This window comes from Hylaeus volcanicus, chromosome 3, assembly GCF_026283585.1.
Source record: "Hylaeus volcanicus isolate JK05 chromosome 3, UHH_iyHylVolc1.0_haploid, whole genome shotgun sequence".
Classification (NCBI taxonomy): Eukaryota; Metazoa; Arthropoda; class Insecta; order Hymenoptera; family Colletidae; genus Hylaeus; species Hylaeus volcanicus.
This window is the reverse complement of record NC_071978.1, coordinates 18,124,264-18,136,558: the sequence shown is the minus strand read 5'-3', so window position 1 is coordinate 18,136,558 and position 12,295 is coordinate 18,124,264. Positions and strand designations below refer to the sequence as shown.

Sequence of the window (12,295 nt, the reverse complement as noted above, 5' to 3'; positions counted from 1 at the left end):
GCTTCTGCGAGGAGATCAAAATTCAATAATAGATAGCAAACTGCGAAGGAATGCATATACCGTTAAATTTAATACACGTATTTCTTTTCTTCGATATGATTCGATATCTTTTTTTTTATATTTCGTACGAACTTCCTTCGCCCAACTTCGTTCAAAGAAAAACAGCAATTCGCAATCGCGAAGACAATCGATCAAGATTTTCTTGATCTTGTTTTCTCTGAGCGGGCTAATCTTTCTTTGGTAAATCCGGCAATTACACTACACACCAAGAAAACGACTCCTTAGAGACAGTAATAGCTATGACCTTGGTCGTTCGCGATGCTGTTCAGCTGCAAGTTGTTTGCAATGTGGTTGTACGTTGGTGTAGGATTGCTGCTACTGTTGCTGCTACCTCTCGCCGATTGCGACACATCCTGCACTCTTTCTGGCGATGCGGTTGTGGTAATCTGGGACTAACAAGAACGAAGTTTCTTGCAAAATTTTGCGACATGAGCAATCTTAGACAATTCTATCGAAATATCGAGTTTCTATTTTCTAAATTAACCCTTTGCGGTCTGTCGCTCACTCGTCTTTCAGGTAGACTGATTTATTTTAAAGTGAAATCAACTCGTGAAATTGAATGTGTTCAATCAGGCGTATAAATGTATCAGTGATTCGTCGTTCGTTTCATTACTGGAGCAAACAAAATAAAGGAACATTTTGTCCAGTTCAAAATTCGGTTCAGGATGCCACTAAAGTAGTATATTTTTATTTATACAGTGGGTGTAGAATGTATTCGTACACCGATCAATTTTCCAAAAAACTTTTGTGTGAAATTGTAGTTTCTTAACATCTTTTTTTGTAATCAATGGTATTTTACATATTCTCGGAAGTCTCTAAGATACAGTGTAGATATACTCCAAACAATATTTACTAGTTAATATAATTTGTGAAATTAACAAAAAAATGGGAAAACTGGTAAAAGTATAGAAGCAATAAATATTTGTACGATTTTTATGACGATTAAACACATTAGTTTATTGCTCCTTGCGAATTAGAAAACATCAAATTTCCAGTAAAGTACTTTTAAAAATGGCTCTAATAGAGGAATTGAAGAAGATCCCACTTCGAATAACTAATAATTTAGTTAATTTAATGCTTAGAAGAGTTGCAATAATTATAAAATCAAAAGGAAATCCCACGAAGGAAGTATTATATACTTGTAAATTAATGTAAATTTCTTTTTTTTTTTAATGAAGTTTTAAAACTTAAACAGTTGTGCGAATACTTATTGCTTCAATATTTTTATCGATTAATTGTTTTTTGTGTGTGTTAATTTCGTAACTTACATAAATAGCTATTTTGTTTGTACTCTATCTATTCTAGAGATTTTCGAGAATATGTAGAATGTCATTGTTTATAAAAAATAAGTTAATAAATTACGATTTTACATAATTTTTTTTGGAAATTGATCGGTGTACGAATACTTTCTACACCCACTGTATATGTAACAGTATTTCGTCACTTTGAGTATGATCAAGGATCAGGGTGCCTTTAAAGGGATGAAATACTTTCAATTATATTTCAATGACAGTAGCAGACCATGGTATTTTCGCAGTAAACATAAAAGAGAATTTATTGTCATAGTAAATCGTATTAGGTCTGGGCATCATAATCTTGCTGGCTCTCTTGCCCGCATTAAGATAATAAGCGACCCTAAATGTAAATGCAGCTATGAAATCGAAGACATCAATCATGTGATTTGACAATGCAGGCTCTACGATAATTCAAGGACCAAGCTAATTAAGAAGCTCCAAAAAATGAAACTGTCTCCCACTTAATGTTGAATCGCTTGTTGCGAAACCTAATATTGCAGCTTGTCTATGTATTTTTGATTTCTTAAAAGAATGTAAACTGTGGACATAATGTACACGTAAACTGTATTACACATACTACTGTATATATGAACCTTATCTGAGGTTCTCAAATAATAAAAAAAAAAAAGAAAGTATTTCGTATCATATTAGATGGGTATGCGTAGACTTGTGTAGCTGTGGGTAACTGTTCACTCTACCTCCATCAGCATCTTTCTCGATAAAGTTTGCAATGTCGACTAAACGTTGGGACACTTTGTTTGGGTATTCGATGTTTGGATTGGCTGGAAAGTTCCAGCAAAGAAAACTCTTAACTCATACTCTTATGTCTTCACCAAGAAATTGACGACGGTTAAGAGCATTAGGATAAAATAAAAGGTGTGCGATACAGGAATGTGTAGATGTAACCACAAATAAATTAATTTGTAGCGATATGGATAAATTTGACCATGAGATGTTACCTTGCGACGAACATAGCTTCAGAAATTGATAATAACCTAGCATTCGACTGTTAATAATTTTTACTACATTTGGTTAAAATTGATGTACAATTAAAGTGCTTAGAGTTAGACGAAGTTGAATATAGGTTGACGAATTTCACCTTTTTGACCATTTCTGTGCGAGTAGAAAAATGTTTATCTGTTTATTTCTGTTTTATTAAATGATACTTTGAGTTACTTTTTTAATGACGTTTTCTCAAGAGAAAATAAACTCAATTGTATAAACATCTTCGACATCCACCAAATTAAGCCGCCTGTATAAAAATATTGAACAGAATTGGTCTCTTTAGTTTAGAATTCAATTAAAACCTTCTAAATTTATGCAGCCTGTTCCTCTTCAATGGGTATCGATGAGAGCACCTGAAATTTGGTTTGAAACTTTTACTTTAAGATGATAATTTCATATTATAAATATTCTTTGACCGCAAAAGGTTAACATAAGAGGCGTTAATAGAAGTATACCAATGAAATTAAATTGTAATTTTCCCCTTGTCTGAAGCGAATGTTTCTATCGGAAGAATTTGGAGTGTATAAATTCGATTGAGACGCAGGTGAGTTGGAATGGGTTCGTAGGGTATCTACCTCGGTATTTAACAAAGTAGGTTCTGGTCCTGGCACAGGACTGCTACCGGAAGAAGAATCCTCTCCGCGTCTTTGAAGGTCCAGAACCTCTTCCGCTATTTGTCGTCCGATTTTACTTACCTCTACGTGGCTTGAGATCAATCTTTCTAATTCACCGTTACCTACAGAGAAAATTATAAACAATTAGTCGATTACTATTTTCTAACACGAATAGTATTCTTGTGAGAATACAACAACTCCAATCTGCACTCTAAGGACTGAAAATTTTCACAATAATTTTTTCTAATATAATTTGAGATTGCATTTTATTAAAGGACAGTGTTAGGCTTGTAAGAAACACTGGGTTGGAGAAATAAGTAGCGATACTTTTAACTTGATAACCAGGCGAGAACATTCCTAAAAGTGAACTTAATATTTGTAATTTCGATATTTGTTTACAAATGAAAATTAAAAAATCGGAGTCACCAAGAATGCATATCTGTTTTTTTTATACATTGAATCCTTTTGTCATTCTACTATCTATTGAAGAAAATCCTCAAATGCTTTATTGATTACATTCTGTACATTTTATTCAACGCTTTTTAATTGTTTACATTATTTAATTAAGGTGACCTCTGATATGAGATATATTCAAGTTCTATACATTTTATAGATCACTAAAGGGACGGATAGGAATGCACATGCACCATTGCATTTATAAAAAAATGTGGTCGTGCAAATATACAGGGTGTCCAAAAAATGTTGTAACACCTTGAAATAGGTGGTTCGGGAGGTGATTTGAAACAACTTTTTCCTTAGCGAAAATGTTGTCCGAGGCTTCGTTAAGGAGATATTAAAGGAAAACACTGACCAATCAGAGCGCGCGTATACCGTTGAAGCGGCCGCGGTAGCGAGGGCTACGTGCTGAGCGGCCGCGTCCAATGTCCTTCGATACGCGTCGAGTCACTTGTTCGCGTACGAGCGCGGCCGCTTAGCACATAGCCTTCGCTACCGCGGCCGCTTCAACGGTATACACGCGCTCTGATTGGTCAGTGTTTTCCTTTAATATCTCCTTAACGAAGCCTCGGACAACATTTTCGCTAAGGAAAAAGTTGTTTCAAATCACCCCCCGAACCACCTCTTTCAAGATGTTACAACATTTTTGGGACACCCTGTATATGTATAGTACTCCGTAAATCATTCATCTTCTTCTTTTGACATTTTTCTCTAACAGGATTAATAATGTAGTTACAACTTGCTACATTCACTAGGTCCACCTTGTATTTGAGCAAATAATTCTCAAAATAATACTTCTAGGAATTTTCCACGACTTTTTTTCGACAGGTATAAATATTAGGAATTTTGAGTTTTTTTTTTGTAAAGGTGTTTCCACTTGACTATCAGATTAAATACGTACTTAGATCCAAAACATTTTACAAGGATTAACGTTCTTTACGTTGGAGATATATTTAATATATTTTACTCTTACTTTGCGTGAAATAGTCGTAGTTGCCCTGAACGCTGGAATCCTCAGATCTATTTCCGCTATTTGTGGTCGAACGAGGGTCACAGCTGTACACAGATCAGTTTCATTCATAAAAGCGCTTACATACGTTCCATTTTAGTAGAATATCGTACAAAATATCGTTGATACTTACGAAGTAACAGAATTTTTAGCTATTAGGTACTCGATATCTTTGGTCCACGGATTTCTGAACGATTTCCATTCGGATTGAAGGTTCACGAAGCTGGAACCCTTGGTTCTAAACCTGTATATCTGAAGAAATCCATCCGATTTCGTTACGAACATTTGCAATTAATAGTTATAATAATATTTGATAAAACTTTACCATAAAAAATTATTTATGGTCGTGTACGTCGAAATACATTACTTGAATATTATTAAACAGAAATATCAAGTAACGTAACTGCCTGCTCTTTCAAAAAGTGATATGAATATACATGTACGTAGTCAATTATAAGTGTGTATGCAGCAATATTAGTATTCATTTATTGAATATATGCGTTGCAAAAAATGTAGTATTCTAAATAAAATTTGTGCAGTTATAAATCATAATAATTTTAAAACTTAAAGCAAGGAAATATTATTGAATGGGATTAATTAAAACGAAAAGAAAAGATCATAGAAGATTATATTCTGCGGAGAAAGAAAGAACTAAATTTTACTTATTCGTAGTACCATATTCTCTGTAACCCAGAATTGTTCTTCATACTCCCTTCAATACACATACACATGTACTTTAATTTTCTCTAGTTTCTACAATTGTCATTTTAATTAAATTTCTACAACATTTTACGTTTTTCTTTTAGTTTTATAATTATTATAATTTATATCGCTACAAATTTATTTTACATTCTATTTTATTGTACCTGAAGAGGGTCAAAATTTAGGCTAATGTAATGCATTGAAATAAATGAATAATTGGCGTGAGTGTCTATACACTCTTATTACTAATTACACGTACATTTAAATTACTAAACATAGTCAAGGTTCACGAGTTTGAGATCTTCGTCAGAAGAAGCAAACGTGAATATTCAGCTTCGAGTGAACAGTATATTTGCCGAATACGTCAATTGTGTCTGTGATGCGTTGGAAATTCTAAGCAACGATCACAATCATTGCGTAATATTCGACATAAGAGATACAGTTCTACGTTGTGAATCGGAAAATTTAATCGCTGTCAACCAGAAACAATACATAAATAAACTTTTCCTTCGTGAAGTTCGCTATTTCAAAACGAGTACAAAAATATATCATTTTACTTAAACAAAGTTAATGACTATTAAAGAGTCTTCATATTTTAATTTAGATATTAAAAAAAGCCACCATTCTATGATTCTTCGAATATTTAATATTCAATTTACCTGCGTGGTGACGCATTCAGTGGCCTGAAGAGCAGCTTTGTGAGATTCCGCGAGATGAGGTATATCATCGTGATGATAGTACTCGTACATGCTCGTACCGAGGAGCTCTTGCGGTAGAAAACCTAATACTAAGGTAGCCCTGAAAATATTTATCACTGTCAATAACTTTATGAGTAATGACTGTGACAGTACATTCTTAACGCAACTCTTCGATATCTCGAAACATTAATGATTGAACAGAAAGAGAATGCATAATAGAATATTCATTGGGATGGTAGTCTACTTGTACGAAATTATTAAAATTTATTTTCGTCTTGGGACTAGTTTGATATGTTTGTTGCAATTTCAGTTAAACGTAAATAAGAGATATACAAAAAAATAAAATTTGAAATAATATACACCAAAAATGAAGTTGAGGCATTTCTTCTAATTTCATTCTTGTGTATACTATTTTAAATCTGTCCTTTTTCTTCTTATTTCACTCCTCAATTTATAGTAACTTATAGTAAGAAATTTATAGTAACTCATCCTAAGACTAAAATGAGTTCGTATCGCGCTATGAACACCCTATTCAATTTTTACGCGAGATAAAATACATAATTACAATATATCACTGAACAATTCACGAAAATGGAACTACCACGAGATATAAAAGAATTATTATAGTATCATTTATAATTTACATAATTTCACTGTCTAAACTATTAGATGTCTCGAGAAATAAAATTAATCGATTAGATGAGCCTCCAATTATTTAATGCCAAAGTTGTTGACAAAATATTACCTTTGATCAACGAATAGGAATTTCCCATCCATTGCGTGTCGCGAAATAAATTTTATAGGCCTTAATCGTGGCTTCTTAGGCAAGGACGCAGGTATTGTGGACTGCAAACGACCGACTGCTACCAAACAGGATAAATTGCAAACATCCCCATCCCCGTCACCTTCCTGTTCCTCGAGGTCGATTTTTGCTGGTGCCCAAGATTTTAGGTAACCAGTGCACTGAATCACACAGTACTTCCAGTCTGTGAAAATACGCGTTGAAATTGATTTTTATTACACAGTAAAGTACAACGCTATTCCATTCGATTTAGTTATTATAAATGAAAGGAACCAATGCATAGGTTGTACAATATTTTTGGATGAGCCGGACTTTTTTTTTAATTCACTTTTTACTCATTCATACTGATGAAATATAAAGTAAATTTACAGAGACAGACTAGACAACAGATAGAAGTATTACAAATTATTTATTCTTTTTTAGTTATTAGGGGTGGTAAGGGGATTATTTCTTTTACTTTATGAAATATTCTGTAACTCATTGCAATCTTTTATGTAATATAAATATATATATTGATTTATGTTCAGGAAATTAGCATTTGTCATACTATTTTATGTAGAATGACATATATTAATATTATTGTATTATTATTATTAATATTATTATGTATAATAATATACATAAATGTTTTCTCAAAACCTTCGTCATTGAACGTCAAGATTTCAAGATTTCAAGATTTCAAAAGTTTGAATTATTTTTCGTACTTCCAATCTACAAACTAAATATTATACATAAAGTCACCATACTATCATTTTCTATTATTTATATATTTGGAATTAGAATATTATTTACATTTGTTATGTATCATTTTCCATTGATATAAAAATTTGCCTAACATTGGAAAGAAGCGTACGATTAGAAATAGAAATGTAGAGAAAGAATGTACAAGAAGAAAGGTATTTAAAGGGATCCTTTCACCGGTCACCGAAATGGTGTCCACTTTTCACCTTTGACGAGTCGCGCGGCAAATATTCGTATCGAGATATTTCAGGAATGAGGAAAAGGAGTCAGAGATGCTATAAGTCCTTTACTGATGCATGTTTAATACGCCCTCGTAGCGTTGCATATTTTTAAAATTGTTATAAATGTTTTCCTGAATGATAAAAGGTTATATATTTCATAATCAGGGTTTCACAAATTATTTTTGTTTATAGATTTATTTATGTTTGAAAACAGTTATCACTTTAAATCCAAACGTCATGGCGAAATAAATACTTCTTTATTTATTTTAACTATAAAAAATATCAGCTTTTTATTCTACAAACATTTCATGACTCTTCTTACAAAATTAAACTCGTATTTTTTAGAATATTGCAATTTATCTACTTTATGCATTTAAATTTACGTCTGACAAGAAGTTAAAGCAAGGTTTGTATAAAAATTTCTTCGAAATCTTTGATAATTAAATGACGAATATTGTTAAGAGATTATTTTCCGTTAAGATAATTTCAAGATATTATGAAAACATTCATCGTTATGAAAAGAACAATATATTTCCAGTCTTATCTACCTGGTTCGTGGACAAAAAAAAACTCCAGTTATTGTTACGACCGGATAATGGGCTCTCTTTTCATCAAAAATACGGAATCAACTTCCGGGAAAACGCAACGAAACGACTGTAATCTGCGAATGTCTAGGCAAACATTTATTGCCACTCGTTAATTTGTTTTATCATAAGTTACGTAAAGTATCCTTTTCCAGCTGTTACAAATTTTTCCACTTGTACTCAGGACTATCAAAGCCTCGCGTTGAAAAGATACGTTGTCTTGTTTGATCATAAAGGATAACAGTTTGTAAGCAAAAATTATTCAATCCAACTTTTCGGTCTTGGTTTTAACTTCTTTTCTGATTATATTATCTTAAAAGATTCAATCTTTTGTATTTTAAGATTTTTTGGACGTCTTTATGACATTTAATATTTGTCATTCACAGAGCTTGTCGGTTTTATATCATAATAAATATTCAGACAGAAAATTGGTATATGCCTGTTCATATAACAATTTTAAAAATATAACACATGACTATTCCTTTATTTTCCTAATAACTAAATTAATCAAATTAGTTGCACTTCCTTTCGTTCTAATTTTGTCATTAATTATTGTTTCTTTTCGATTCCTATTGTTCATTTAACTCCTATATATTTACCTAACTTCACATTTTCGTTTAATTTCTAGAATAACAATTTTGTTCTGTAAAACTAAAAGTGTGTTTCAAAAACCAGAAACCTAAAGAAAATTATTCTTTGCAACTATTTAAGTTTATACAATCTTTGCTCTAACTAATCTATAATTCTTATCGAATTTGCCGAAGGCAATTCTTTGAAGCAGACGAATATTTATTTGATTTGTAATTAATGCAAAACTGCTTACCGACGTTTTGTTGCTTTTTTCGTCGATGACAGCCGCTGGTAGTGTCAGCTTCCTCTTTTACTTGTAACTTGCCACAACGAACACTTTCCACTTTTCGTTTCATCCTACAAAAAAAAGACCTCCGAACACCTGGACAGAGTCTCGATACACCTTGTGGTACGTCCGTCTTCACTGGTAACATTGCTGCAACAATAAGAAACAAAAATACACTTCTTTTTAGTCAGTACAGTAACTTAGATTTCATGTCGCAACTGAAAAAGATGATAGAATTACTTTGTATCAAATTCACAGCAGTGCCAATTCATAATTGTTTATAGCGAGTTTTTCAGAAGTAGCTTTAGGATTTTATTTTCTTATAAAACATATATGGTATGGGATATATCAGATATTTTTATTTTAAATGAAAATGTACGTGATTATAATTAGAAATGATTATTCGAAAAGAGAATTTTGTTATTTAAAAGAGCTTTTGGGATTCTCTTTTTGAATAACAAAATTGAATTGTAATCTTGTATATTTTTATGTAAATATATGAATATTTGTAAGAACGTTTGGCTTAATTTATAAATCTCTACATATAACGTTTTTATTTTATGTATAAGATCTATCTTATTATCATTGCCTTCAAATTTGATATAAACGTAGGAAAATGTTTTTCCGTGCTGTTCAAATTACCAATAATAATATTGCTTTTTATTATTTACTGCAATTGAATTATACGTATCTTTTAAATCGTCACGTAACGCTGTGACATATTCGCTTTCTTGAATACTTGTATGTCTATCGAATCAACGCAATCTACACTGCCACATAATCCAGCAAAAGGAAAGTAATCGCATCTTACAATGCTGACGCGACGTTATCAGTAACCGTGGGCGTGTTGATGGCATATGCAATCACTGTTATGGCCAATCCATAATCGTCGCTTTCCATAATGTTCAGCGAACATCGACGTTATATAATTAATCTTGATGCATTGTAAGTATTGTAACATGTGGCAAAGCAGCTAGTTCCCGGTATTCCGTTCCAATCGGAATGTCGTAACAATGATTATGTATTTCGATTTGTTCCTCACGTGGGCATACCTAATTAACGTACTAATCTCTCTAATCTAACGAGTAAAACAACCTTTACTAAAATCGATATTAACGCCAGTTCGAAATATCTTCGCTGCATTGTATATTTTTATTTTCACATTTACTGTCTAAGAACTTCTCCAAAAACAAATTCAAGTTTAATATTTTGTAGAATATTTGTTACTATTTTCTACTATTCCAACAACTTTCTTAATACATTATACTCAATTTTCAATTAGTTTACTGAACATGTGTGTGCATGATATAATGTATAACATATAATATACAACATAATATATTATATACTATATATAACATATAACATATAATATATAATATATAATATATAATATATATTATATAATGACCATAATATATAATACAATAATAAAAATTTTCAAAATAAAAAAATACCCTCTTAATTTTCGTGTTTAATCAGTATAAAATGACAGCTTGTGATATAAACAGTTATAACTTTGGCAATATACGATTTTTTAAAATAAAATTTGGTGGAAATATTGAAAGAACTTTAAACAACAAGAATATTAAGAAATAAAACTTATATTTTAATTCAGAAAAAAATATCTTAATATTCTACAAATCCTAAGAAATAATCTAACTTCAAGCTGTTTCCAGTGAAAGGAGATGACTAGTTGGTCTTCATGTGCATTGAACCTGACAACTGCCGATGCTTGTCATGATTGTTGCTGTTGTAGAAAGATTGTGACGTTTCCATAAATAAGCTTTCAGAACTATCGATGGATGATCCTCGAGAATTTGAAAGGAAGAATCGTCGACTATTAACATCGCAGCAACAAGTGTCAACAGTAGGATATCGAGGACCTCTAGAACTCTAAGATTCTTCGTAAGATGTACGTACACTCACGCTCATAAGTATGTAGACACTTCTCCAATTAGAAGAAGGTGTAGAAATACATAGATGTAGAAATTAATTCTGTACTTCTATATTCAATTATTTGTAACTCTAGTTATCTCTGTAAGTTTCAACCTCATGGTTATTGCAACGCATCTATATGAACTTTCGTAGTAATAAAGGATATTCAAATTTTGCTTTTTGTTATTCTTCTACAATCAAAAAAAGAGTAATAATAATAAGCAAAAATTTATGGCTACCAATCATCGTGTATACATATATATACATACATTGTAATGGTCATCAGGTTAGAACTTAGATTATATAATATATTATAGATTCATTATAATCCAAATCAGGTGGAGAACCTAGAAGGTCGGTGACTTAACATGTAATAACAAAATGACGATTAAATATTTCTATTTAAACTAAAGTTACAAATGATTGAATATTGACACCTGATTCAAAAAGTTACGAATTTATTAACGAATATGACTAAAAATCAAACTAAAATAAAATTTTAACTAAAAATTTAAAAATCAACTAAAAATCATGGCTCTAGACAGGAATCCTCCTTTAAAATGCCACTCAAAACACAACTAAAATAGAATGTAGCAACAGAAAATTTTACAATAATAATTTACAGTGTACGACATCAATTATTCATTGAAAGTAGTAAGTCTTCACATATTTATGAACGAGAGTGTATATCGATGCAAATATTCTAGGAATCCTGGCATTCGTACCGGTCATCTTAGCTTCTTTTCTCATTCAGACGAGTCTTTCGTAACGTCCTTATCGTACGGTGCTAATTCGAAGATATTTATCGACAGGCAGATGCTGCCGAACGACTGACATTTATCAGGGATAAACTGCATCGACAAATAATGCACGTCTGAATGGCCAACGGCAAGAACCAGCCGAGAGAATGTCGAAAGGTGTCATAATTAATGGATTCGTGTGTAGAAAGTCGACGAAGCCAATCGACAAAAATGATCTCCCCGTAAGACCAGAGTTACGGTATTTGAAATGCAGCAATAGTATTCTGTGTTCTGCTTGTATAAATCACGAAAAGAATGCTTCCAGTTAACATTACTGAAATTTGCGACTATATTATCAGACAATAATTGAAGTTGATTGGTAACGGGAGGTCGTAAGTTTAGAATTAAATTCTGAGAATTCGTTTAATGTATCTAATTAAGACGTGTGGAATCTGATAAGTAATATATGCTTGTTAGAGATATGGTACTGTGCACTTAGAATTTTGATTTCAGATCTCTGTTCTCAAATTTTAGATTTTAGATTTTAGATTTTAGATTTTAGATTTTAGATTTT

The 12,295-nt window shown here is 31.7% G+C and overlaps 1 protein-coding gene across 6 annotated transcripts in view; it reads right to left on the bottom strand.

Annotated features, from left to right (window-relative positions):
- Positions 1 to 12,295, bottom strand: part of LOC128874243 (protein cycle) — a 79,538-nt gene that overhangs the window by 4,808 nt on the left and 62,435 nt on the right. For 4 of the 6 annotated variants that reach the window (XM_054118774.1, XM_054118769.1, XM_054118775.1 and 1 more), the window contains 7 exons: positions 9,011 to 9,193; positions 6,585 to 6,825; positions 5,801 to 5,939; positions 4,573 to 4,691; positions 4,404 to 4,486; positions 2,936 to 3,096; positions 305 to 452 (listed from right to left, as the gene is read on the bottom strand). In XM_054118774.1, coding sequence (XP_053974749.1) covers positions 305 to 452; positions 2,936 to 3,096; positions 4,404 to 4,486; positions 4,573 to 4,691; positions 5,801 to 5,939; positions 6,585 to 6,825; positions 9,011 to 9,193 — 1,074 coding nt within the window. Of the gene's footprint in view, positions 1 to 266; positions 453 to 496; positions 2,714 to 2,935; positions 3,097 to 4,403; positions 4,487 to 4,572; positions 4,692 to 5,800; positions 5,940 to 6,584; positions 6,826 to 9,010; positions 9,194 to 12,295 lie in introns of those variants that run through there. The other 2 variants (XM_054118771.1, XM_054118772.1) reach the window with 2 other exon arrangements.